The 26,143-nt window shown below is 52.0% G+C and overlaps 3 protein-coding genes across 8 annotated transcripts; 1 reads left to right on the forward strand and 2 right to left on the reverse strand.

Annotated features, from left to right (window-relative positions):
- Window positions 1-6,650: 6,650 nt before the first annotated feature.
- HSP90AB1 (heat shock protein 90 alpha family class B member 1) lies at window positions 6,651-13,657 on the forward strand. Of its 2 annotated transcripts, none has more exons than XM_009205284.2 (12): window positions 6,651-6,706; window positions 8,689-8,835; window positions 9,449-9,655; window positions 9,760-9,919; window positions 10,104-10,237; window positions 10,371-10,679; window positions 11,125-11,290; window positions 11,494-11,684; window positions 11,807-11,954; window positions 12,070-12,338; window positions 12,824-13,157; window positions 13,268-13,655. In XM_009205284.2, exons 2-12 carry the CDS (start codon window positions 8,689-8,691, stop codon window positions 13,375-13,377), a joined length of 2,175 nt encoding a protein of 724 aa, XP_009203548.1. In that variant the 5' UTR covers window positions 6,651-6,706; the 3' UTR covers window positions 13,378-13,655. The 2 variants fall into 2 exon arrangements, with proteins under 2 accessions (XP_009203548.1, XP_003897717.1); XM_003897668.3 differs by lacking the exon at window positions 6,651-6,706 and adding an exon at window positions 6,786-7,285 and having other exon boundaries at window positions 13,268-13,657.
- A 190-nt stretch (window positions 13,658-13,847) lies between these two features.
- On the reverse strand, window positions 13,848-17,775 carry SLC35B2 (solute carrier family 35 member B2). 4 transcript variants are annotated; one of them, XM_003897673.4, is made up of 4 exons: window positions 17,117-17,775; window positions 16,397-16,590; window positions 16,057-16,211; window positions 13,848-15,378 (listed from the first exon to the last, which is right to left on the reverse strand). In XM_003897673.4, the coding sequence occupies exons 1-4, from the start codon at window positions 17,506-17,508 to the stop codon at window positions 14,440-14,442; spliced, it is 1,680 nt and encodes a 559-aa protein (XP_003897722.2). In that variant the 5' UTR covers window positions 17,509-17,775; the 3' UTR covers window positions 13,848-14,439. The 4 variants fall into 4 exon arrangements, with proteins under 4 accessions (XP_003897722.2, XP_009203550.1, XP_031522969.1 ...); XM_009205286.4 differs by lacking the exon at window positions 17,117-17,775 and adding an exon at window positions 16,982-17,079; XM_031667109.1 differs by lacking the exon at window positions 16,397-16,590.
- Window positions 17,776-18,393: 618 nt separating this feature from the next.
- NFKBIE (NFKB inhibitor epsilon) lies at window positions 18,394-25,597 on the reverse strand. 2 transcript variants are annotated; one of them, XM_003897672.5, is made up of 6 exons: window positions 24,960-25,597; window positions 22,533-22,635; window positions 21,601-21,823; window positions 20,176-20,264; window positions 19,769-20,008; window positions 18,394-19,008 (listed from the first exon to the last, which is right to left on the reverse strand). In XM_003897672.5, exons 1-6 carry the CDS (start codon window positions 25,322-25,324, stop codon window positions 18,943-18,945), a joined length of 1,086 nt encoding a protein of 361 aa, XP_003897721.3. In that variant the 5' UTR covers window positions 25,325-25,597; the 3' UTR covers window positions 18,394-18,942. The 2 variants fall into 2 exon arrangements, 1 of the variants encoding a protein (XP_003897721.3); XR_004184281.1 differs by lacking the exon at window positions 20,176-20,264.
- Window positions 25,598-26,143: the final 546 nt, after the last annotated feature.

Raw genomic sequence — 26,143 nt, forward strand, 5'->3', positions numbered from 1 at the left:
GCCGAGATCACGCCACTGCACTCCAGCCTGGGAGCACAGCGAGACTCGTCTCAAAAAAAAAAAAAAAAGAAAAAAAAAAAAAAGAAAATGTAAAACACTTTTAAATTAGTTAAAGAAGATACCATAAGAAATCAGAAAATCCTTAAAATTGAATTGTAATAAAAATATTAAATATTATTTGAAATTTGTAATATATGGAAATTTGTGGACTATAGTAAACATAGTACATAAGGAGAAATTTGTAGCCTTAAATCCTTATGTTGGAAAAACAGAAAGGCAGAAATTAATGTGTTAAGTACTAAAGTTAAGAAAATAGAACAAGAACAACAGAACTAGGCAAGGCACTGTGGCTTACACTTATAATCCCAGCACTTTAGGAGGCTGAGGCAGGCGGATCACTTGAGGTCAGGAGTTCCAGACCCCACTGGCCAACATGGTGGAACCCTGTCTCTACTAAAAATACAAAAAAATTAGCCAGGCGTGGTGGCGTGCAGGCACACCTGTTGTCCCAGCTACTAGTGAGGCTGAGGCAGGAGAATCACTTGAACCTGGGAGACGGAGGTTGCAGTGAGCGAGACTCTGTCTAAAAAACAAAAATTAAACAGAAATTAAAGAAGTCGAAAACAAATATATAAATAAGACAAGCAAACCTTTGGTGAAATTGTACAAGAAAAAAGAGATGGCCGGGCGCGGTGGCTCAAGCCTGTAATCCCAGCACTTTGGGAGGCCGAGACGGGCGGATCACGAGGTCAGGAGATCGAGACCATCCTGGCTAATACAATGAAACCTCGTCTCTACTAAAAAATACAAAAAAAAAAAAACTAGCCGGGTGAGGTGGCGGGCGCCCGTAGTCCCAGCTACTCGGGAGGCTGAGCCAGGAGAATGGCGGGTTCCCGGAACCCGGGAGGCGGAGCTTGCAGTGAGCTGAGATCTGGCCACTGCACTCCAGCCTGGGTGACAGAGCGAGACTCGGCCTCAAAAAAAAAAAAAAAAAAAAAGAAAAAAGAGATAAGACGTGAAAAACAATTTTAGAAATGAAGACATACTTTATTTTTAAATTTTATTTATTTATTTATTTAAGACAGAGTCTCACCCAGGCTGGAGTGCAGTGGCATGATCTTGGCTCACTGCAAACTCCGCCTCCTGGGTTCAAGTGATTCTCCTGCCTCAGCCTCTCGAGTAGCTGGTATTACAGGTGCCTGCCACCACGCCTGGCTAATTTTTGTATTTTTAGTAGAGAAGGGATTTCACCATTTTGGCCAGGCTTGTCTCAAACTCCTGGCCCCCGCCCACCTCGACCTCCCAAAGTGCTGGGATTACAGGTATGAGCCACCTCGCCTGGCAGAAGACATACTTTAGATAGAAAAGAAATTGAAAAGACAAAGTCTTTTGTCTTTTGGTGGCTCACGCCTGTAATTCCAGCACTTTGGGAACCCAAGGCAGAAGGACTGCTTCAGCCCAGGAGTTTGAGACCAGCTTGGGCAACAGCACAAGACTCTGTCTCTACAGATACTTTAAAAAATTAGCTGGGCATGGTGGTTTTATTATTATTATTTTTTAAATTTATAGCAAGTTAGGAATAGAAAGAGTAAATATGTTCAGCTGGGTGCGGGTGGCTCATGCCTGTAATCCCAGCACTTTGGGAGGCCAAGGTGGGAGCATCACTTGAGCCCAGGAGTTTGAGACCAGTCTGGGCAACATAGGGAGACCCCGTCTCTACAAAATAAAAAAATTAGCCAGGCATGGTGGTCCCAGTTACTTGGGGGGTTGAAGTGGCAGGATCGCCTGAGCCTGGGAAGTTGAGGCTGTAGTAAGCTATGTACCACTGTACTTCAGCCCCTACAACAGAGCAAGACCCTGGACCTTGTCTCAAAAAAAAAAAAAAAGTTCAATGGTGAAGTGTTAGAAGCTTTCATTTTCTGATTAGGAATCAGATGGGGATGCCCAGAATCACTATTTCCAGTCATCTTGTTCTGCAGGTCCTAGCTGGTGCATTAAAACAAGAAATAAGAGATACAAGAATCAGAAAAGGATAAACCAAACTGTCATTGTTTTCACATGATACGGTTGTACCTATAAAATATATCAAAACATTTATAGACAAATTAAGAATTAACAAGCTAGCTTACCAACTTGCTGGATCAATAAACAAAAATTCAATTGCTCAATTGCTTTTTGAACTCTCTGGGAAACAGGAAATGAACAAAAATTTCCATTTTCTATGACATCAAAAAAATAACAATACTAACAATACAGTGAGCAAAAATTGTGCAAGAGACTTGTCTTGTGTTCTAGTGGAATGTGAAAATGGAGGCAAAGAGGTGGAGTCCACGCTGGCTGTGCAGACCTGCCCAATTGTCCAATGCATCTGAATGTCAGGTTCACTAGTATTGGAGGGTGTCAGTTCAGGGTATTCCCTCAGGAATTCAGAGAGCTAAGCCTCATGGAACTGGGAAGGCCCAGAAAGTAATGGGACACACCTGGCAGGCACTGAGCTTAAGAGGCTGCTTGTTGTAGGGGTTCAGGGTCCACAGCTACTCTCCGTGCTCATATCTCTGATGTCCTGTTGCCCTGAGTTGTTTTATTCATCCACTGAGCTTTATCTAATTCCCCTCAGTGGCCTCTCTGAACCCCAGAGACTCTGTCCAGGCTGAATCTCTGTGCTCCCTGCAAGACTTTACTGAGCTTTATGGAGCTTAGGGGTCTGCAAACGTTTTCTGTAAAAGGCAAGAGAGTAAATGTTTTACGGTTTGCAAGCATTATGGTTTCTGTCACAACTATTGACTTTGACTTTATGGCACAGAAGCAGTCAAAGACAAGGGCTGTGTTTCAACAAAACTTCGTTAAAATTGGCCAGGCGTGGTGGCTCATGCCTGTAATCTCAGCACTTTGGGAGGCTGAGGCAGGCAGATCACCTGAGGTCAGGAGTTCGAAACCAGCCTGGTCAACATGGTGAAACTCCGTCTCTACTAAAAATGCAAAAATTAGCCGGGTGTGGTGGTGGGCGCCTGTAATCCCAGCTACTTGGGAGGCTCAGGCAGGAGAATCGCTTGAACCTGGGAAGTGGAGGTCGCAGTAAGCTGAGATCCTGCCACTGCACTCCAGCCTGGGTGATAAGAGTGAGACTGTCCCAAAAACCAAAAAACAACAATAAAAAAAAACTTCATGAAAACAGAAATTCAAATTTCATATAATTTTCCCATGTCAAAATAATAACTTTCTTTTGATTTTTTTTTCAACTATTAAAAAGTGTAAAAACCAGCCGGGCGCGGTGGCTCACGCCTGTAATTCCAGCACTTTGGGAGGCCAAGACAGGTGGATCACGAGGTCAGGAGATCGAGACCATCCTGGCTAACATGGTGAAACCCCGTCTCTACTAAAAATACAAAAAAAAATTAGCCGGGCGAGGTGGCGGGCGCCTGTAGTCCCAGCTACTCGGGAGGCTGAGGCAGGAGAATGGCGGGAACCCGGGAGGTGGAGCTTGCAGTGAGCCAAGATCGCACCACTGCACTCCAGCCTGGGCAACTGAGCAAGACTCCGTCTCAAAAAAAAAAAAAAAAAATGTGTAAAAACCATTCTTGGCCCACAGGCCATTCAAAAAACAAACAGCAGGCACACCAGCTGCAGGCCTTGGGTTGTTAATTCCTACTTTAGCTGGCCACCCTCCAACAGCAGAAGGTTGGGCTGGGCCTAGGAGGTTTCATGGAGGAATAAAAGGGATCTTGGGAACACTGGTGGTTCCAAGTGCTGCTGGGAATAAGGCTTCGGAAGACGTAGTTTTTTTTTTTGTTTTTTTTTTTTTGAGACAGAGTCTCCCTCGTGTTGCCCAGGCTGGAGTGCAATGGCGCAATCATGGCTCACTGCAATCTCTGCCTCCTGGGTTCAAGTGATTCTCGTGCCTCAGCCTACTGAGTAGCTGGGATTACAGGCGTGTGCCACCATACCCGGCTAATTTTGTATTTTTAGTAGAGACGGGGTTTCTCCATGTTAGTCAGGCTGGTCTCAAACTACCGACCTCAGGTGATCCACCCGCCTTGGCCTCCCAAAAGTCTGCGATTACAGGCATGAGCCACCCGTGCCCAGTCTGGAAGATGTAGTTTTAAGCCTGTCTTTAATAACCTTCACTTCTCTCACCCTTAAGGTCAGAACTTCTTATCAGTGGCATTTGCAGCCCTCTCCAACCTAACCCCCATCTGCAAGGCTACTTTCAACTCCTTGTGCTTCCCTTTGGGGTTCCTGAGCTATAGTTCCTCTAGTGGGGCTCTGTGCCTTTCCATGCTTTCCATGTCATGGCCTGGCTAGCCATGGTCCTAAGACTGCTCCCTTTCCCAAGCTGAGCTGAGTGCCTCTGCTGCTTCTCCCATCCTCCTATGGTTCACACTTGGCCTGCTGTAGCCTTCAGTGTGTTGAGGGCTCCCAGTCCTGTGTATGCACCTCTGCATCCCCAAGATCTCCAAGGATGGAGCTTGTGGACACAGGTAGGCGGTGTCCTGAAAGGCTTCCTGGAAGAGAAAGTGTAATTTCTTTTTTTTTTTTGAGACGGAGTCTCACTGTGCCACCTAGGCTGGAGTGCAGCGGTGTGATCTCGGCTCACTGCAACCTCTGCTGCCTGGGTTCAAGTGATTCTCCTGCCTCAGCCTCCCAAGTAGCTGGGACTACAGGCGGGCGCTACCATGCCCGGCTAATTTTTGTATTTTTAGTAAAGACAGGTTTCACCATAGTGGCCAGGCTGGTCTTGAACTCCTGACCTCGTGATCCGCTGGCCTCCGCCTCCCAAAGTGCTGGAATTACAGGCATGAGCCACCGCACCTGGCCCTTTTTTTTTTTTTTTGAGACGGAGTTTCTCTTTTGTTGCCCAGGGTGGAGTGCAATGGCGTGGTCTTGGTTCACTGCAACCTCTGCCTCCCGAGTTCAAGCGATTTTCCTGCCTCAGCCTCCCAAGTAACTGGGATTACAGGCAAGCGCCACCACGCCCAGCTAATTTTTAGTAGAGAGGAGGTTTCACCATGTTGGCCAAGCTGGTTGCAAACTACTGACCTCGGGTGACCCACCCACCTCAGCCTCCCAAAGTGTTGGGATTACAGGTATGAGCCACTGCGCCCAGCAGAGAAAGTGGAATTTCTATGCTGGTGTAAGATTTGAGATTTTCCCATTTAGAAAGTCTTCAGGAAGCAGCTGAGTCTTGACACTGAAAGGATCCAGCTCAGGGTAAGCCCATCCACAGGAGTGATTCCTGCTCTGAATTTGGGTCCTAGGGGTGAGATCACATCCCTGCTCCATTTCTGGAGCAGAAAGGGAGCCAGCGCAGCAAGGGCTCTGAGTAGAGGGACCCTGGGAGTCACTAAAGCCACTTCCCTGTTGATATAATGTACACACTGGCTTTCATCCGCTCACAGGACAGTGAGAGTTTGTGAATGCTCTCTGTGAACTGGGGAGCAGATTTTTAATGACGTAGGTCCCTCTGCTTACAAGGAGAGGGTATGTTAAGGGATCACACTGCCTCTGGTTTGCGGTTTTGGTCAGGAATAGAGCACCCAATGCCCCTTCTTATAGACTTCTCCCAGCCATAGGCTTTTTGCAGACCATAATGAAAGGGAGAAAGGATATAAAATTGGGATGATGATGGCAGGCATGGAGAAGTGGACAGGGACAAGGAGGAAAGCAAGGGACGTCCTTTTTCTTTGGTATTCAACACATGAACAAAGCTTGTTAACGAATGTAGACTGGGTAACAACAGGGCTGGTGAGGGAGGACGACGTGGGTGGCTGTGGGGAAACTCTTCCCAAGCATCCTAGGGGTGGGCCAGGAAGGAGACTAGATGGACATCTACAGGGCACAGAGCAGGGAGGGGCTATTCTCTCCTGGAGGGGCTGTGGGTCCAGCAGGCTTTCGGATGACGCCTTGGAAAGGCAAGGACAGCTTGCCGACTGGAGGGCAGGCAAAAGGGCGGAGACAGGCCAGAGACGGCGGCCGCAGTTCACTGACCAGGGGTATGGCCTAGGGGTTCTGGTGCCAAGGCTGAAGGGGAACAACTTGGCCAGCCGCTCTCTGGCCGGCGTCTTCACGCGGCCTCCAAGAGCTCCTGTTGCCCTGCAGTGGCTCCTAGAGACTCCCTCCTTCCCACGTCCAAATAGCTGCAGGAGGGAAGTGGGAGAAAAAAAGCGAACCAGCTTGAGAAAGGGCTTGACGTGCCTGCGTAGGGAGGGCGCATGTCCCCGTGCTCCGTGTACGTGGCGGCCGCAGGGGCTGGAGGGGGTCCCTCCCGTAGCGACTCCAGTCTCAGAGTGCAAAACGGTACGCCGGCAGAGTCGCCCCAGGTGCTTGGGTGTTGTGTGATTGACGCGGGGAAGGAGGGGTCAGCCCATCCCTCCCCAACGCTCCATCCCATCCCTGAGGATTGGGCCAGTACTCGCGTCGTCTGGGACAGGTCAGAGCCGGTCCCCGTGTGGGGTCGCTGCAAAAACCCTGCTCTGGCCGCAGCCGGAGAGGCGGAGCCCCGCGGGGAGGGGGCGGGCTGGGGACGGACCGCCGAGACAGGCCTGGAAACTGCTGGAAAGCCGCAGCGCCGCCGCGCCTTCCGCCGCATGCCGGCAAAGAGTCCCGCCGGCCCCGGCCGGCGCCCTCCCCCCACGCTGAGATACCCCACACCGCGAACCCTCCGCCCTTCCTCTGCTCCTGGGAGAGTCAGGATCTGGGGCTACCCAAGGTCGGGTCCCGAATGCCAGTCCCTCTGTCGGGATGCGAAATGTGTAGGGCATATGCTAGGAAGAAGATTGGGTATGGGAGCAGCGGTCGGAGTGGTTAGCTGCCTCCGCTCTTTTTAGGTGTTTCCCCCGGGCCCTGTCCTTGGGTGTGGGGACTCCTGCCTCACAGGTTTTTAGAGAGGTCAATGGATTCCTCGCCCGTAGAGACACCGTATATGCCAAATGAGCACTCCTTATCCCAGCTCTTGATGGGGTCAGGTCCTAGACGTGAAGATATGGGGCTGTGATCACAAGCAAACGTGTGGGTGGATCCGTTGCTTGGGTGCTTCCCCGCCCCCTCCTTTTTTCGGACCATGACGTCAAGGTGGGCTGGTGGCGGCAGTTGGGGACTTGACAAGCATGATCCTTTAAGGCGGAGGGATCCACGGGAGGGCGGCTGTTCTGTGCTTCGCCCTATATAGGGAGACTTGGGGCACGCAGTAGCTCTCTCTAGTCACTCCGGCGCAGCGTTTTGTGCTTCCTAGTCATCAGAAAGCAAGCCCACGTTCTTCTCTAATACGTGTAAGCCTTTTCTTTTCAAGGTAAGGTTGAATTCTTCGCTAGACTTTTTTAGTGGTCTTTCGTGTTGTTCTTGTTTTTTTCTGTCCTTTAGGGAGCCTAGATACCGGGTATCTAGGCTTGTGGATAACGCCCCGGATTTTCATAGGGTGAGGGTAGTGGTAGGTGAGGGCTCTTGAGTTTTCCTCGGTTTTCTCCAGTGTGTTTGGGCGGTGGGGCTTTCTCTTGGCTCCTCCTAGCCGTAGCGAGGTGGGCTGTGGGGCTGGGGCAGTTCGCGGCGGGCAGCTGCACGTGGTGGCCGCGCGGCCCGGGACGCTGCCATTTTTGCCCCTCCACTTCCGGACGCGGCTATAGGGCGTCGGAGGGGGACCGCAGGATGGCGGGGGTGCCTGCTCGGGTGACTCAGCACGGCCCTGTGGGACTGGCTTTGCCACCTCTCTTACTGGACGCGTTGTTAAAGCCGCCTTGGGTGCTTTGTTTCTGTGAGGGTTCATGGTGTGGGAGGAGAGTTTTCGGTCTCCAGCACCCCATACTCCCTCGTTCCAGATCTTTCTTGCAGTCCCGGTGGAGGAGGGGCAGGGAGGGGGGCAGGTTCTGGAAGATTCATGGGCTCCCTCCTGCGCCCATCTTCTAGAGCTGAGATTGTTCTGGAAGCTTCTGGATTCTGGCGCCCCGCCCCAGTGCCCGGATGCTGGGGCGAAGGAGGGTGCACGGCGGCGCCCCCTCCTCGCGTGGTCCCTGCCGACGCATGTCCGGCAGTGACGAGTGTCGGTCTGGTGGTTAACGGCCACCATCTTCCTTGTGTTGGGTTTGGGCCTGTTCTGTAATTTTGTCCTGTGAAGGGGTCGTAGTGGAGCTTTTGGCTTATCGATTCTTTGTCCGGATTTAATTGCCCCTCGGGCGGGTATCCTCTGGATCCCAGGTTATTCCTCCCTGCAGTGTGGGGTAGGAATGTCCCGCCCTTGGGCTGGTCTTAGGAAGACATCTCAGGGGGAGCAGTTTAAAGTTAGTGCCAAACTAGTTACTTTGATCTCCAAATAAAGAACTGTAGGTAGTGATTTTCACATTTAAATTTGTGTAAGGATTATCTGGGATCTCTGGATACCTGGGTTGGACCAGCATTATGAGTTTCTGCCATACTACCGGATGACGCTGAGCCTGCTGTCACCACTCTAAGTAGCTGGGTTCTGTGACATTTGGTTGAAGAACATTCAGCTTATTTTCTTTTTCCTTCTGAATTTTCAGGCTTCCCACTTAGCGTGTAGCCTGAGATCTTTTAAGAGAATGCTTTTTCAGTCTTTTCGGAAGGGATAGTACTCAGGTCAAACCAGTCTCAACTCTTAAGGTCCTAACAAATGAGATGACCTTTAGGATTTTAAAATATGAGGCCTTCATGTTTTGTAATTAATGATAATTTTTATTTTAGATGCCTGAGGAAGTGCACCATGGAGAGGAGGAGGTGGAGACTTTTGCCTTTCAGGCAGAAATTGCCCAACTCATGTCTCTCATCATCAATACCTTCTATTCCAACAAGGAGATTTTTCTTCGGGAGTTGATCTCTAATGCTTCTGATGTAAGTGCTCTGGTTTCCATATTTGGTGTGTTTATTTTTTTTGACACTCTTCGAAGAGAGGAAAGGAGTGGTTTGGCCTTTGTTGGGGACTACTGTTGAAGGGGGTAAACTTGCAACTATTCCAAAAAGATTTGTCTTACTCTCTGGCCATCTTGAACTTGAAAGGGAAGGGACTATGTCCAGAAAAAGTGGGCTCATGTAATTAACTGTAGTTCTAAAGCCTCAAGATAAGGGGCAATCAGATTTGAGGCTGAGAGAGGTAAACCAAGATTTTCTTTGAAGACACGGGCTTTAAGAAAGCAAAAGTGACCGAGCGTGTTGACTCACACCTGTAACGCCAAGGCAGGAGGATCACTTGAGCCTAGGATTTCGAGGGCAGCCTGGGCAACAGCCAGACCTTGTCTCTGCAAAAAATTAAATATTAGTTGAGCACAGTGGCATGTGCCTGTAGTCCCAGCTACTTGGGAGGCTGGGGTGGAGGATGGCTTGAACCAGGGAGGTCAAGGCTGCAGTGAGCTGTCATCCTTGCTACTACTGCACTGTAGCTTGGGCAACAGAGCAATTGCCTGTCTCGGAGAGAGCAAAAGTAAGTTGCTGTTTTTATTCTTTTCAGGCCTTGGACAAGATTCGCTATGAGAGCTTAACAGACCCTTCGAAGTTGGACAGTGGTAAAGAGCTGAAAATTGACATCATCCCCAACCCTCAGGAACGTACCCTGACTTTGGTAGACACAGGCATTGGGATGACCAAAGCTGATCTCATAAATAATTTGGGAACCATTGCCAAGTCTGGTACTAAAGCATTCATGGAGGCTCTTCAGGTACTGCAGTTCTGTAGGCATACACCATTTATATTCATCAGTGTTCTTTATTTTTTTGCTGCTTTAAATTTTGTGTTTGACTTTTAAAAAAAACTTGTTGGCAGGCTGGTGCAGACATCTCCATGATTGGACAGTTTGGTGTTGGCTTTTATTCTGCCTACCTGGTGGCAGAGAAAGTGGTTGTGATCACAAAGCACAACGATGATGAACAGTATGCTTGGGAGTCTTCTGCTGGAGGTTCCTTCACTGTGCGGGCTGACCATGGTAAGTTAGCTTTTCTGTTACAAGGTAGCTGGGTTAGAGTTTTGTGGGCTCACCAGTAGCAGAAATTTTGAGCATCCTGTCAAGCAGTTCTTCATAGCAGTTTATATAATACTTTTATTAATTTGGTGAAGTCTCAACTGCATATACTTTCGCCCTGTTACACCCTCGTGATTGACTCTTCTAGGTGAGCCCATTGGCAGAGGTACCAAAGTGATCCTCCATCTTAAAGAAGATCAGACAGAGTACTTAGAAGAGAGGCGGGTCAAAGAAGTAGTGAAGAAGCACTCTCAGTTCATAGGCTATCCCATCACCCTTTATGTGAGTATGGACTTTTAAACCTTTTACACTTAGCGTGCAGGATGTTTCCTGTTCTGGAGAATCTCGTGGTCCCTGGCTTCTGCTTTTCCTGGTGTTTTGTACTCCAAGGCTAATTTCTGTTTTTGTTACTTAGTTGGAGAAGGAGCGAGAGAAGGAAATTAGTGATGATGAGGCAGAGGAAGAGAAAGGTGAGAAAGAAGAGGAAGATAAAGATGATGAAGAAAAGCCCAAGATCGAAGATGTGGGTTCAGATGAGGAGGATGACAGTGGTAAGGATAAGAAGAAGAAAACTAAGAAGATCAAAGAGAAATACATTGATCAGGAAGAGCTAAACAAGACCAAGCCTATTTGGACCAGAAACCCTGATGACATCACCCAAGAGGAGTATGGAGAATTCTACAAGAGCCTCACCAATGACTGGGAAGACCACTTGGCAGTCAAGGTGAGAAGCCTTTGCATGTTGGGTCAACATGCAAATATGGAGAGGAATAAGTGGAAGAGTGTTGGCAGGTAATAGACACATGGAACGTGTCCAGCTGATAACAGAAATGTGAGAGCCATGTATTTTCACTTACTGATTACCCGGTCATAGTGAAGTGCCATCCTTCCTAATGACCTCATTTTCTCTAAAGGAAATCTGGGTAATGTCTGTTGGCAGCCTTACACATCCAGGGTTCTGATCAGAGCGGACTGTTTTCTGTATACAGCTAGTATTCGTCTAGATCGTTGAGGGCATTAAGGCTCAGTTTTCTCGGGAACTGCCTGTGTGTGCGCTCTATCCGTTAGGCTTAGGGAGGATCATTCTTCCATTTTTAGGTAATTTGGTGTTGGGGCTAAAAGGCCCTCTTTTGAAATGTATCACTTGCTTATTTTTTGGTTTTTTCCAGCACTTTTCTGTAGAAGGTCAGTTGGAATTCAGGGCATTGCTATTCATTCCTCGTCGGGCTCCCTTTGACCTTTTTGAGAACAAGAAGAAAAAGAACAACATCAAACTCTATGTCCGTCGTGTGTTCATCATGGACAGCTGTGATGAGTTAATACCAGAGTATCTCAGTGAGTATTTCCTTGGCCTAATTTAGTTGGGTGAAGTCTTGGGAGGTTTTTGGCATTCTGCCAGAATATCCTAGGTTAAGGATTTTCTGCAATGCATAGTAAGTATAAGGGTTCAGGAGGCTATTAGAGCCTTCTGTTTGAATCTAGGTACCAGCTCTGGTCTAGCTATTTTTACTGAGCTTTCTCATCCTGGTTGATGGCAGATTTTATTCGTGGTGTGGTTGACTCTGAGGATCTGCCCCTGAACATCTCCCGAGAAATGCTCCAGCAGAGCAAAATCTTGAAAGTCATTCGTAAAAACATTGTTAAGAAGTGTCTTGAGCTCTTCTCTGAGCTGGCAGAAGACAAGGAGAATTACAAGAAATTCTATGAGGCATTCTCTAAAAATCTCAAGGTAAAGAGGCAAATGCTTATTCCCTTTACTACTTTTTTAGTAATTACTAACAAATTTTTCCATTCACATAGAAAGTGAATTGTAGTTAAGTTGGATTGTTTTTTCTCTTCCCACCCTTCAAGCTTGGAATCCACGAGGACTCCACTAACCGCCGCCGCCTGTCTGAGCTGCTGCGCTATCACACCTCCCAGTCTGGAGATGAGATGACATCTCTGTCAGAGTATGTTTCTCGCATGAAGGAGACACAGAAGTCTATCTATTACATCACTGGTGCGTTGGTTCTGATGGAAGCCTTTTTGGAGGAGTGGGGAGCACATTTCAGGGCTACCTAGGAACTGGCAGTATGAGGCATTTTAGTCACTGAGTCCATTTAATTACCCTACAGGTGAGAGCAAAGAGCAGGTGGCCAACTCAGCTTTTGTGGAGCGAGTGCGGAAACGGGGCTTCGAGGTGGTATATATGACCGAGCCCATTGACGAGTACTGTGTGCAGCAGCTCAAGGAGTTTGATGGGAAGAGCCTGGTCTCAGTTACCAAGGAGGGTCTGGAGCTGCCTGAGGATGAGGAGGAGAAGAAGAAGATGGAAGAGAGCAAGGCAAAGTTTGAGAACCTTTGCAAGCTCATGAAAGAAATCTTAGATAAGAAGGTTGAGAAGGTAAGCTATTCTGGAGCTTAGGGTATATTTTGTAACATACCTTTGAGGTGGGCTCCCTCACAATCATGTTTCTACACAATTAGTGGCTTGAGGCACCCTATTTACTGTTTGGAGCCTTGCCTCTTGTTCTCTTCCCTAGCCAGGTTTAAGGCTATTTTAATAAAATTTGGCACAGATTAGGCATTGCTTCAGTTAACTTGTGAGAGTAGATAAAATGTCATTTTCTTTTTTTTTTGGACTGGATCTCAGCTCACTGCAAATTCAAGTCTCCTGAGTGGCTGGGATTACAGACATGTGCCGCCACACCCGGTTAATTTTTTGTATATTTTGTAGAGATAGGGTTTTGCCAGGTTGGTCTCAAACTCAAGTGATCGGCCCCACCTCCTCCTCCCCCTGTTGGAATTACAGGCTTGATAGTGTCCGTTTTCTCTTTCAAAGTGGTCACTGATCTAATGCAAATCTAAAGCTTTTGTGATTGTCCACAGGTGACAATCTCCAATAGGCTTGTGTCTTCACCCTGCTGCATTGTGACCAGCACCTATGGCTGGACAGCCAATATGGAGCGGATCATGAAAGCCCAGGCACTTCGGGACAACTCCACCATGGGCTATATGATGGCTAAAAAGCACCTGGAGATCAACCCTGACCACCCCATTGTGGAGACTCTGCGGCAGAAGGCTGAGGCCGACAAGAATGATAAGGCAGTTAAGGACCTGGTGGTGCTGCTGTTTGAAACCGCCCTGCTCTCTTCAGGCTTTTCCCTTGAGGATCCCCAGACCCACTCCAACCGCATCTACCGCATGATCAAGCTAGGTCTAGGTAAGCAGCTTTGGTACTTGATGTGGCAAGGAGTTTGTGCAACTAGGCTCCTGTCTGGATTTGACTTAATGCTATTTAGTCAAGTCTTACATGGCTTAATTTTACTTTAGGTATTGATGAAGATGAAGTGGCAGCAGAGGAACCCAGTGCTGCAGTTCCTGATGAGATCCCCCCTCTTGAGGGTGATGAGGATGCGTCTCGCATGGAAGAAGTTGATTAGGTTAGAAGTTCATAGTTGGAAAACTTGTGCCCTTGTATAGTGTCCCCGTGGCTCCCACTGCAGCCTCAAGTGCCCCTGTCCCACCTGCCTCCCCCTGCTGATGTCTAGTGTTGTTTTTCCTCTCCTGTCCTTGTGTTGAAGGCAGGAAACCAAGGGTGTCAAGCCCCATTCCCTCTCTACTCTGACAGCAGGATTGGATGTTGTGTGTTGTGGTTTATTTTATTTTCATTTTGTTCTGAAATTAAAGTATGCAAAATAAAGAATATGCCGTTTTTATACAGTTCTGCTCTCCCTTGTGAAGTGGATGTTATTCTTCCCTAGCTTCTCTATCCCCCCAGCTCTTGCTGTTTTCATGAGCACAGCAAGTTGAGCTGGTTTTGTAGCTAAGAGTGCACACACTGAAGCTAAAGGCAGTTTTTCTGAAAAACTACCATATAATCCTTTTCAGTCAACCAAAACACAGGACCAAGTCCATTACAGTAATTTAATAAAATAAAATTATAAGAGCAAAAAGTTACATTTCTAAAGTACCAAAACCTACAACAGGCTCATGGAGTAGAGCCTAGGGATCCAGGAGCATAGGAGGTGGTGGTGCTGGGCAGGGATCTGCATCCCCTTTCCACAACACAGCACCATCTTCACTTCACCCTCCTGGGAAAGCAGCATTGGAGCCTACACCGCTTGTGCTTTTCTCACCAGGGTAAGAAATGCAGGTATTTGCAGAGGGGAGGGAGTCTGGAAGGCAGCAGAGCACAGCTAGGGCAAGACTTAAGGAAACTTCTGGGAGGGGGAACTGTGGAACCTACCTATGCCCTCTTGACCCCAAACTCCCCCTCACTGAGGACTGTCTCTACCCTGGGGCTCAGAATAAACTGTCTGCTGGAAGATGGGTGACTTAAGGCAAAAGGGAAGGCTGCCTCCTGGGCTCCCCACCCCCTGCTGCAGAGTCTATGATACTGAGAAAACACCTGCATTTTGCCCTTTGAGCCAGCTCCCTCGGGTTACAGTAGGAGAAAATGGTGAGAAGACTATTTCACTTCACCCCTCAGGCCCTCTCCACCCTCAAACCTTCTGCACAGGAGACTCAACAGGCACAGCCTTCTTTCCCCGTTGCTTTAGACGGCCCCGCGCGTAGACTCTGAGCAGGAGGGCAGCAAAGACCACAGCCACTCCCAGCCCTCCCACCACAGTGACAGTGTGGCCATAGAGAAGGCAGGAAAGAAGGATGGCAAAGGCCTGGCGGAGGGTCATGATGATGGTGAAGACGGCAGCCCCGAACTGCCCAATGGTGTAAAAGATGAAGAGCTGGCCACATGCAGAGCAGATGGAGAGTAGCAGGGCATGGGCAGCAAACTCACTGTGTCGCCCCATGAAGCGGGTTCCCTCCAGGAGGGCCCCCTGTTCTAGCAGTGAGCCTACTGTGAAGAGGCAGGAGAAGAAATTGACCCCAAACATCATCTGCACCGATGACATCTTATAGGCAAATAGGGCATCCTGCCAGTTTGAAGTGAAGCTGTCAAAAGCAATATAACCTGCCAGTAAGATGAGGCCTGAGAGTGTGGTGGCCGGAGAGCTGCGGGGCTCTGGTCCGCTGGATAGCAGAAACATGCTGACCCCGATGGAGATGAGGGTGGCTGTCAGGTACTCCCAGTGTTCGTAGCTGCGCCGAGACACAAGCTTTCCCATCAGCATGACAGGGATCACCTTAGAGGCCTTGGCCAGTACCTGGGTGGGGAAGCTGACGAACTTAAGAGCTTCGTATTGGCACCAGCTGCTAAGCACATTGGACAGACTCGCAAAGGAGTACCGGTACATGGGTGCCCCATGCCGGGGCTGCTTGCAGAGGACACAGGAGAGGCCAGCCACAATCAGTGCCAGCACTCGGTTCATTAGCACCAGGAACTGCGAGTCTGTAAAGCGCTCACCCGGTGATGTGGCTGTGGCCCCATAGCTACGGGTCATCACTCTTTCCTGCAGCACACCCCAAGTCAGGTAAGATACCTGTTGGGGAAGGTAGAGGCAAAGGAGACAATAAGCAAGATAATGAAAAGGCAGACAAAAATTGACTTCTCCCTCTTCTTCAGGATGATGCCTATAGTGATTCAAAGGAAAATATACACTTTTTGGTTCCTCTGTAGAAGTTTCTTCTCCCAAGTCTGGGTTCACCTTGTAGGGAATCAACTGTGTGTGAAAAACCAATTCAGGGAGGCAAGAACTCAGAATTGGATATCTGTAGTTCAACATGATATTCAAGGTAGAACTAGTACCCACTGTAAAATGCCATGGGGCCCGCATCTTAGCACTCTCTCACATGCAGTGCTGGGGGAAGGCTGAATGGCTCCCCCACAATTTTATCAGTGGGTTTACAGTATGTGAGACACCAGTGCAGGAAGGAAGTATAATAACAGCACAGTAGAAATCACAGAGAATAGGGCAAGTCTTCTGCACCACACATCTCGAAACAACAGTATGAACTTTCAGTACCAGTGCTGGAGAGAAGAGGAAAGAAAAGAGCATTTCCCCCAAACACCTCCAAGATGGAGGTGCAGTGTGCCTCTGGGAGCAGGACACAAAACACACCAACTAGCAAAGCTCTGGGACTGGTAAAATGGAAACCTTCGCAGAATCCCTGCCCACCAGCATCCAACCCAGGAAGAGAGCCTGAGCCCACCTACCCACCTGGAGTCCTGTGGCACAGAAAAGCAGCTTCAGGGCCTGCCACATCGGGGTGGTCTCTGCCGCCTCTGTTCGGGGCGCCAGGGGAACCTCATCAGAGGCCTTGGGCTCATTGCCAAAGACACAAGCTTTCACCAGGGGAAAGCAGAGGCCCCTACCTGAAGAAAGCACACAAAGTCAAGCCCCAAATCTCCGTGGCACTTCCTCTTCCCCAGAGCAGCCAGCCTGCCCTGCTGTCCGGCCTACCCTCCTCCCGCCCTCTCCAAGTCATATCCCGTTTGGACTGCTGGCCAAATACCCTCCTTCCCGACCTAGCTCACTTCCCCGCCCTTTCTTCACACACCAGTCTCCAGGTAGTTCTTCCGCCTGAAGTACTGCACCAGGAGGTAGCCAGGTACCATAAAGCTGGCATAGCCAGCAGCATTCACCAAAAATCGGAAGAACCATAGCTGGGTCCATGACTCCGGAGGGGCTTCGGGAGTCTCCCCACCCGCCCCTAGGGAGGGGAACGCAGCCAGCACCACCACTGCCCACCACCTGTAAGGAAAGCGGACATAAGCATTAGGGCACAGTTATCCCCCCCGCCCTCCAGAGGGGACTACACTGGAGTAGTGCCCGGAGTCTCCCCGCCCCCTCCGCTGCAGCTCCGGCCGGGACAAAGAGTCTCTCTCTCTCTCTCTCTTTCTCTCTCTCTCTCGAGGGGGGGCGAGGGGACGCCGGCGCTGGCCCGGCAGGGCTTCCTCCCTCCCCGGGGGCGGATCCGCCCCTCTAGCCACAGAGGTCTCCTCTGTTCCCTCCAGCGCTAGCCCGCTGCTCAGGCCAGACGCAGCGCCCCTTCCCCCACCCTCCCCTCCACGTTCCCGGGGCGTCAGGGTACCCTGCCCCTCCGCCCGAAGCACTCCCCAAGGAGCACAAAACCAAGCCGCACCCTCTATCCCCACTGGCTCCTATGCTGGCCGACCGCCGAGCAGCCGGGACCCCACCCGGCCCCCGGTGCAGATGTGCGGCAGTCACGTGGCCCGGGGGCTCGGTCACGTGAGCTCACCGCTGCCCTAGCCCCCACCTGGCGTCCATGGTCCAGGCCGCGTGGGGTGGAGGGGGACCGGGGAATGCGAGTCCCCGGGCCGCGCGCCCCCTGCGCTCCCTCCGCTCCCGCCGCCGCCTCCAGGAGCGGCCAGCGAGCCAGCGGCCAGCGGAAGTGCCGCGCTCTTCCCGCCTCCCTCCCCGCGGTCCCCTCCGCCCCTGCCGCGACCACGCAGCGCCCCGGGCCGCCGCCGGGCCACAGCGCCCCCGCGCGGCCCGGAGGCAGACGCGGCTCCGGTTCCGGGGAGCTGGGCTGCCCCTGGGCGCGGGGAGCGCCAGCCCTGAAGATGCGCCCGCCCGGCGCCTCCCCTGTGCTTCGTCATCGCCTTTGGCCTTCATAAGCGTCCCAGAGGTCACGGTGACCATTGCCATCTTGCGGACAGGACATTGAGGCTCTGCATCCCAAGCCCCTCTTCTGTTAGTTTCCCCGTTTTCTGACAGGACGAAGGTGTCTCTTTCCTTTGTTGGCTGGGTAGTAATTCTGTCCCCCCACTTCCCATGACTTTCGAGGCTCTACATGGCCTCGCCAGCGTTCCTCGCCCACTCACTCACCCGCTGTGAAGCCCCGCTGGCTTGCTCTCATTTCCTCTAATTCACAGGCCTTCCCCCAAATGCTCTGCCCCCATCCCTTTACTCATCCTTACATCCCAGTTGAGATGATACTCCTCAGGCGGGGTTCCCGGACCACAAAAAGCATAACCCTCTACCGACTCCATCCTTTTCCTTCCCATTATTCTTTTCCCTTCATAGCACCCACTGCAACTTGTAAGGACATCTTTATTTGGATGTTTATGCTTTTAACGGCTGTCTCCCTCACTGGATGAGTGGTCAGCGACTGTGCTGGTTTATTGCCCCACGCTCTTCATGCCAGCATAGGGCTGACCTAGCAGGGCCTTCGAAGGTGAGGAATGGGAGGAAAAACGTGGACTCAGCTCCCTTGTGCCCAGCCTCCCTGGGTTACCCTTGTCGCCAGGCTCCTCCAGATGGCAGCCCCCAGGGCAGTGGTGAGGGCTCCAGGGCCTGTGTCCTCTCATTCTTCCTCCTCTCCTTCTATCCCTCATCATTTCCACAGCAAGGACAGGGTCTGTGCTGGACACAGAGAAAGGCCTGGGGACTACTGGCCTCTGACCCCACCCAGCAAGGTCCTACCGTGCTCAGGGCACAATTTCCTTCTCTCTACCTCCACGACAAAGCCACAGGGCAGGCCTGTCTAAAAAGCCCCAATGCACACAGACATGCATGCGCGCAAAACAGCTCTAGAAGGGAAAAGCTTATTTTAACATCTCTTGCCATTTTAGTGTCATGTTACTGAAAGTTCCTTCCCCAGTGGCTCAGTTCAGAACCTTCCCTGTGAAGTCTTTAAACAGCAGTGTTTAAGGGTCCTCAACAGCAATAAGATGGGACACCCCTCAGGGTTCTGCTTGCTCCTATTTCAGTCTCTTCTCACTCAGGAGAGTCCATGTTTCCCACTGGTTGGCAGTTTCAGCCTGACCCAACATGGGTACACACAAGAGCACCTGCCATTTTCAAGAGAGGCAAACAGGCTTCACCCAGGATACCTGGGACTTTGGGGATCTTCCAAGAATCCCTGTCCACCTGGAAAGCTCTTCCTTCCAGACTGGCTGTCTCTCACTTGCAGTCCCTCCTCCTCAGCTCAGGACTGTACTGGCTGGCCCCAGGCTCTGGCCACAGCAGTCCCTAGGGCACCAGAAGAACACACAGCCTGGGCCCAAACTGCAGCAGTTATGACTCCGGCTTCCAAATGGAAAGAGATGGAGCCCCGAGGATCCCAGACTCTGCCTGGATTCAGTCGGTACACAGCAGCAGTTTCCCTGAGATCTTCAGGTCATCAAAGGGCAAAAGGACAAGGGACTGAGAAGGAGAATGGAGAGAAGCAAGATCAGAGGACACGGGAAAAGGCAACTTGGGAAAGGGGACCCAGGGAAACCTGTTGGGCCACTCCCTCCCCACCAAATGACAGTTGAAGACCATCAGGGAACAAATCTTCATACAAATCCTCAAAATAGTGGCCCCTCTGGGCTTGGCGGAGCCCTGAGGACTTAGGCAAGCCTTCCTTTTCTAAGATAATGCCAGAATATCCAACTTAGGAGGGACCTTAGAGGTGATCCAGCCCATGGACCTGGAGTTGTTTGTTGTTGTCGGGGGGTGGTGGAGGGGGTGCTGGGTACTCATAGAACATTTAGGTTTCTTTTTTTACACTGAACATTTAAGAATAGGAAAGACTGTACAGAAAATCTGGGTTTCACCTCCCAAAAAATTCCAAGACCAGGAAGAACTGGCCCACACTCCTGCTCTGTAAGCCTGTGCTGAAGCTGAGTGCAGAGACCCTCAGGGATGGCTCTCTGGGTTCTTACAGGCCTCATTACACCATGGTCTCATACCTGGCCAACTTCACTGATTCACTTTAACTGCAGGCTCCCTGTAGGGGTCCAAATTTGGCTCCCTGGTCCTGACCAACTAAGGAAACAGGCTCAAGTTCCCATAGTTGGTCAGTGATAGAGTCCTGGTTATACCCCAGGACTCCTGGCTCCCTGGCCCTTTCAGCTAATGACAGAACCTCTCTCTGCTGTGGGTGTGTGAGGCCCTGGAGAGCAAAGCATATGCCTCTTACTTCCTCAGTGAGGTCCTGGGGCGTCTCATCCTCCACGTTCCGCAGCAGGGAGTCAGCACCCGCCTTGCACAGAGTGGATGAGATGCCCATGAGGCCCCGGCCAGCTGCCAGGTGCAGGGGTGTGCACCCGTTCAGCATGCGGGCATCTACCTGGGCACCAGCCTGGAGCAGGAACTGTACCAGGCCCCGCTCTTGGGTTTCCACAGCCAGGTGCAGCGCTGTCTTCCCACTGGTGCCCTCCTGGGGAGGAATAAGGATGTCAGCCAAGGCCCTCAGAGGCAGTGTGCTGGGCCTGGGCTCTGGATAAGGAGGTGAATGCCACCACTTCTGACTGCTGGGCAGGGGCTTGGGGCTGTGTCAGGTGGGGGCAGGCCCTGGGCTGGGCAGTGCTTTGCTGGCTGCCTCACCTGCACGTCAATGTCAGCTCCATTCTGAAGCAGCAGTTCCATGAGTGGTTGGTTCTTCTGAAGGGTGGCAATGTGGAGACAAGCCAGACCTGGGATGGGGTGAGGGTGAGGGCTGCTCATCTGCATCCACCAACTCCCTCTCTTCTGGGACCTCCCTATCACTCAGCCCCAAGGGACTCACTGCCCACTCAATGTCTCTAATCACAAGACTGTTAAAATGCAAACCCCAAAACCCCCTCAAAAGTCTAAGGGGAAAGGAACTCAAAGTTTCCACCTTTTCAGAGTCATGTTATTGAAACTTTCATGCTTCAGGGGTCAGGCTGCTGAGTGACACCCCCAAAGAACACCCTCCTCCTATACACAAATCACAACACACACACACACACATACACACACAACCTGCCTTCAAGCCCAGAAAGCCACCTTTTCTGAAAAGCCACCTAAGATCCTCATGACCCCAGCCCTTTCTCAGTGGCCACTTCCTTCTGTGCTCCCCTGGCCTTTTTATTCTCCTTTCTGGTCTGGACACTCCTGACCCTTGCTTAGTAATAGAGATTTCGATTCAAATTTACATTCTTCACCTCCTTCAAGGCCCTATTCAGATGTCACTGGCTCCATGAGGCCTTCCCGGGCCACCCTATTTAACAATCATATCAACTCTCCTACTCCCCACATTCCTTCCTCTCACTCTGCTCTACTTTTTACTACAGCACTTACTTCCTTTTATGATATTATACAGTTCACTTCTTATATTTATTGCTCATCTCAACCTTTCTCTATTTTGCACCCAGATGCAGGTGTAGCTCCCAAGATAATGTCTGGCACATAGAAAACCCTCAGTACATTTCTGTTGAATGAATGAATCAGGTCATCTAATCTCTATTAAGCTAACTATCTTTTTTTTTTTTTTGAGATGGAGTCTCTCTCTGTCGCCCAGGCTGGAGTGCAGTGGCCCAATCTTGGCTCACTGCAAGCTCCGCCTCCCAGGTTCACGCCATTCTCCTGCCTCAGCCTCCTGAGTAGCTGGGACTACAGGTGCCCATCACCACATCCGGCTAATTTTTTGTATTATTAGTAGAGACGGGGTTTCACCATGTTAGCTGGGATGGTCTCGATCTCCTGACCTCGTGATCCACCTGCCTTGGCTTCCCAAAGTGCTGGGATTACAGGCGTGAGACACCGTACCCGGCCCTTAAACTAAGTATCTTAAGGGCAAGATTTAGATTTCTGCTCAGCACACAGTAGGTACTGGGTAAATTCAAAATCAAATCATCCATTCATTCATTTAGCAAAGATGTACGGAATATGTATGTGCTTAGAGTGGGAGGGGCACCAATGGACAAGCTGGGACCCTCCCTTCCCCAAGAGTGGGGTCCCTATCTCCTATGCCCTCCTCATCCCACAGGCCCTTAAGACTGTCCACACCTTGCCAGTTTTGCAGCTGGAGGTCCAGAGAGTGAGATGTTCCTCTGCCTGGCTCTGGCCGCCCCTCCAGCAGGCAGCGGGCACAGGCCAGGTGCTGGCGCTGGCAGGCCACATGAAGGGCTGTGTCACCATGCCGGTCCTGTAGTGCCCGGCTGGCCCCCTTTAGCACCAGTGCCCGAACTGCACCCGGTTGGTCCAGATGTACAGCCAGATGGAGTGCTGTCTGGAGGCACAAACAGAGGGTCATGGGGCCACTGCAGCATGCTCCCACCTCTGGGAACATGCTTGGGCTCAAGAATCACCAGCTGCCAGCATCTTCTTTGAAAGCAGCTTATTAAGGCCATAGCCTGTTCTTCCAAGGAAATACTACCAAGCCCTTCTCCTGTCACCCCCTCCCCCACCAAGCTCTTGTGACCTCAATTCTGGAAGAAAGGTGAAGAAAGTAGCTCTCTGCTTTTCTTGTAAGTCACCTTAGGCCCTGGAGAAAGGACATGTGGGGGCAGAGTCTAGCCCCTCACCCCATGGGGAGACCTCTGTTACCCCCAGAGGTTAGGCTGCAGGAGGAAAGAGAGGCACCAGGCAGTCTCTCCCTGGCAAAACTCTCTGTTAAGGCTCCATTCAGATGTCATCTCCTCTGTAAGCCTTCCCTGGCTGCTGCACACAGACCCTGGACCCTATAGCAGCTGGTATGTGTCTCTATCACAACTCTTGTCACCAGGCTGTGTATTTAGCTGGTGATATGAGTCCCCCAGCCCAGGCTGCAAGCACCTCAGCGCAGAGGCCATGTCTTACTTGTGTCTGTCTCCTCAGTTTCTAGCTCCGTGTCTGGCATTTGGTTTCCTAAGTGAGCAGCCTTTGGACTGGTGTGCCTGCTGGGGATGGCTGCCAGGGCACAAACAGGTATCTAGGCACAACCCTCTCTCGCCACCAACCTGGTAAAGGTTATTTTGAATGTCCAGGACCTCCTGGGGCAGCAAAGCCAGGCAACAGAGCAGCACCGCTGGGGCCTCGTGAATCACTGCCAGGTGGACCAGCCTAGGGGAGCAGAGGCGGGGCTTAGCGTTAGGGCCCAGGCCAGAGGGAGTGGGTTGGGGTCTTGGGGTTAGAAGGAACACATCAAACTTTAACTAGCTACCCATAGGGTAGGTTCAGGAAGTGAGAGTGTGGGCCAGGAAGTGAGGGTTGGTGTGGGAAGCCAGGATCCTAGGGGTTGGAGCTCCAAGTTCCCACTGCTGGCCTTCAGGAGGGCCTTGGCTGGGTGGGCATGTGGGCAGGGTGCTGACAGGACAAGGGCCTTCCTGTCCAGCCTGCCCACACCCACTCCTCTTTGCCCTCAGGGCTCTGCCCGGCCAGCTGCAGCTCAAAGCCAAATTGAAAGCTGCCGAAGTAGTCCAGAGGGGGTTTCCAGGCCGAGCACCCCACTACCTCAGCTCACAGGAAAGGAGACAGATGCAGGGTCACCCCATACCCCCAAGCAACTCAATGTTAACACATTCCAAGGGAGAGACACAGAAACTCTTGGAAGAGGAGCAAGGAGACAGTGCAGCATCCTGTCCTGCTGCCCTTCCCTGGGAGTCAAGAGACACCTCTCAGATGGCACAGACCAGGTCGGGCCTAACAGAGGCCATCCATTCCTGTGTGCGCCTCCAAGAGGAGGTCTTTGTAGTGCAGAAAATGTATTTGTTGAGGGGGCCAAGAACCTTAATCTAGGGGTAACGGGGGCAGTTGGGAGGGGAAGTTCCAGTCTTGGGGTTTCCCCACGTCAGGTGGGGAAAATGAAAGCCAGTGCTGGAGGGTCTAGGCTGGGACAGCTGCCTTGGGGCATTAGTGAGGGGGGTAGCTTGGCTAAAAGGCCCGTCTGGACTGGGGAGGGGACTGCTTGGGCAGGAGGGCGGCAGGCTTCGGCGGCAGGCAGCAGGAGAGGCCCAGGAGAGTGACGGAGGGAGGGAGGAACTGCTCTGGAAATCCCCTCGGCCAGGGCCTGCTCTCTGGGTCACATTCTTGCAGCCACCTCCCTCTCTTCCCCAGTATCCCCTCCTCCCACTTCCTCTTCCCACTTCCATACCTCCCACAGCCCAGACACCTCCAACGGAGGGAGGAAAGTGCCCCTCCTCTCTGGGGACTCGCTGGGAAGCCCGGACACTTCTCCCCTCCACACACACACCCAGTCTGGACACAACACCTGCTTCTAACTAGAGATGGAAAAGGCTGGGGCTGAGAGGCTAACAAAAGACGGCAGTGTCAAAAGTTCCCTCTCCTTGGATCAAAGCTCATCAGAGGTATCTTGCATGCAGCCCCCAAAACCTTGGGGTTCTGGACCTGAGGGCTGGTGATCCAGGCAGAGTACAGAAAGGACTGGGTCACTCCTCTCCCACCCACTGTGTGCACCAGCTATCTTTATCAATGGCCACCCAGGATTGGGACCCTGCATCTCCAAAAAGCAGGTTAGGACAGCCACCTCCTGCCTCCCCTACTCCTATTTATATGAGCACCCTTGATCAGGGATTCTAGCCCTCCCCAACTCTATTTCTCATCCCCAGATCCCAACCTTTCCCTCCTCTGTCAATGTTTTCTTCTTCCTGGGGGGCTAAATCCTCAGTTGGCCAACCCATCACACACAACTGCCTTTTACTTCAACTGCCCTCTGGCCCACTCCCACAAAACTCCACCTGGGTCTGGAGGAGGAAGGGTTAAGTGAGGGAGTAAGACACAACAGTTAGTGGGACTTGGGGTCTCTGGAGGTAGAGGATATCAGGGACGCTGACTCTAGCCCTCACTTCCCCTTTCTTAGCAGAGGAGGAAGTAAGCTGGGGCAGCCAGCCGCCTATCTGTCTGCTGGGGCAAGAGTGCCCCAGCCTGGCTCACCCCCTCCTCCTGAGGACCAGCCCCAATCCTACACCCTGGTGGCACCCCCACGCCTAGCTTCCTGGCCCCTACTGGCAACCTGTAACTGGCACCTGTTGCTCCTGGAGACAGAGCATTCTGAGGTCAGGAACTGGGAATCCCAGATATTGAGCAAATAAGGATGTCCCCTTCCCCAGCAAGAAGAAACAAAAAAACTGGACTCGGTCAGGGGAATTTTCTCTTCCTAAGGGTGGATTATTGGTAGATTTCCAAGATGCTGGCTGGGGTCCCTGAGTTAAGGGTCCTGCCAGCTCTGCCCACCCCGAAATGGGAGAACAGAGATGATGCCATGGCCTGGCTGGACCTCAAAAGTTGTCTGAGAGTTAAGTCTGGAGTTTGGAACAGTGAATGGGGACTTGAAGGATCCTCATGGGGGAGTAGGGGTGCCCGGCCTGTTGCGGCTCTTGGGCAGGCCCAGAGTTAGCATCCCGCTTCAGCCTAGCCCCCATACTCACGTGTCTCCGTCCTCGGAGATGTAAGTGAGTGCTTCCAGCTGCTGAGGGCTCAGCGCCCCCACGTGGGGGAGTGGCGGGCGTGGGGCCGGGTCCTCAGCCTCGGGACCCCCCAGCAAGGACAGGCTCTCGGTGAGCGAGGAGGAGCCATAGGTGGAATCAGCCCGCTCCCCATCCGCGTCTTCCTTCTGCTGTGGTTCCTTGGCGGGCCCCGGAGGGTGGGTGCAGGGCTGGGGGCTGCCGTCCGAGGGCCCGGAGGCGGGAGCCGAGGTCGGCTCGGGTAGGGAGCGCAGAGAGCGCAGAGACTCAATGCCAGAGTCGTACTGGCTCTCGTCCGCCTCGTCCGGCCCCTTCCGCGCCTCCGACATGCCCGCGGCGCTGGCCCGCGGGGGCCCGGTCTAAGCAGGATCCGGCTACGGGCTCTGCCGCGCCGCCTTTCCGGGTTGCGGGTCCGCTTGGCAGAGCGGGCGCCCGGCCCGCGGCGGCCTCCTTCCCGGGCTGTGGGGCTCCGAGGGGCCGGCGCACAGCGAGGACAAGGTTCGGAGCGATGGCCGGGTCCACCCAGCGGTTACTGTGGGCAGCCGAACCGCCCAAGCGGGTCCTCCTCCTCGCCCCGCCCCTCCGGACCAACAGGGTCGCTGCAAGCCGGTGGCCCCGCCCCCTCCCCGCCCCCGGCGGGCGCTTCCGGAAAGAGGCCCCGCCCCTCCGGAATCCCCCTTCCCGGGCTCTGCGTAGGCTTGGAGTCTGTGGTTCCCGGGCCTTGACTCACCCCTTCGTTGATTCATTCACTCATTCATTCATTCACCGTTTCCCCCTTCCTCCTTCACTCATTAGTTCCACGCATGTACTGTTTCCTTCTGTCACTTCTATTTCTTAATTCATTTGTTTTATTTTTATTTTTTATTTTTTCGAGACCAAGTCTTGATCTGTTGCCCAGGCTGGAGTGCAGTGATGCGATCTCGGCTCACTGCAACCTCCGCCTCCTGGGTTCAAGCGGTTCTCCTGCCTCAGCCTCCCGGGTAACTGGGACTACAAGTAGAGACGGGGGTCTTGCCACGTTGCCCAGGCTGGTCCCGAACTCCTGGGTTCAAGCAATCTGCCTGCCTCGGACTCCCAAAGTGCTGGGATTACAGGCTGCGAGCCACTAGGCCCGGACCATTCATTTGTTTTAAAAGAAATATCTATTA

This window comes from Papio anubis, chromosome 6 (assembly GCF_008728515.1).
Source record: "Papio anubis isolate 15944 chromosome 6, Panubis1.0, whole genome shotgun sequence".
Taxonomy (NCBI): Eukaryota; Metazoa; Chordata; class Mammalia; order Primates; family Cercopithecidae; genus Papio; species Papio anubis.

Excerpts from the sequence above, each read along its gene's own strand:
- SLC35B2 (XM_003897673.4), bottom strand. The coding sequence starts at position 17,508 with ATGGCAATGGTCACCGTGACCTCTGGGACGCTTATGAAGGCCAAAGGC. Across the intron at positions 16,591-17,116 it reads GCCTGGACCATGGACGCCAG|GTGGTGGGCAGTGGTGGTGC; the intron begins GTGGGGGCTAGG and ends CTTTCCTTACAG. Across the intron at positions 15,379-16,056 it reads TCTGTGCCACAGGACTCCAG|GTATCTTACCTGACTTGGGG; the intron begins GTGGGTAGGTGG and ends CTTCCCCAACAG.
- NFKBIE (XM_003897672.5), bottom strand. The coding sequence starts at position 25,324 with ATGTCGGAGGCGCGGAAGGGGCCGGACGAGGCGGACGAGAGCCAGTAC. Across the intron at positions 20,265-21,600 it reads CCAGCTGCAAAACTGGCAAG|GTCTGGCTTGTCTCCACATT; the intron begins GTGTGGACAGTC and ends ACCCCATCCCAG. Across the intron at positions 20,009-20,175 it reads GAGCTGACATTGACGTGCAG|GAGGGCACCAGTGGGAAGAC; the intron begins GTGAGGCAGCCA and ends ATTCCTCCCCAG.
- HSP90AB1 (XM_009205284.2), top strand. The coding sequence starts at position 8,689 with ATGCCTGAGGAAGTGCACCATGGAGAGGAGGAGGTGGAGACTTTTGCC. Across the intron at positions 8,836-9,448 it reads TGATCTCTAATGCTTCTGAT|GCCTTGGACAAGATTCGCTA; the intron begins GTAAGTGCTCTG and ends TATTCTTTTCAG. Across the intron at positions 10,680-11,124 it reads AAGACCACTTGGCAGTCAAG|CACTTTTCTGTAGAAGGTCA; the intron begins GTGAGAAGCCTT and ends GGTTTTTTCCAG.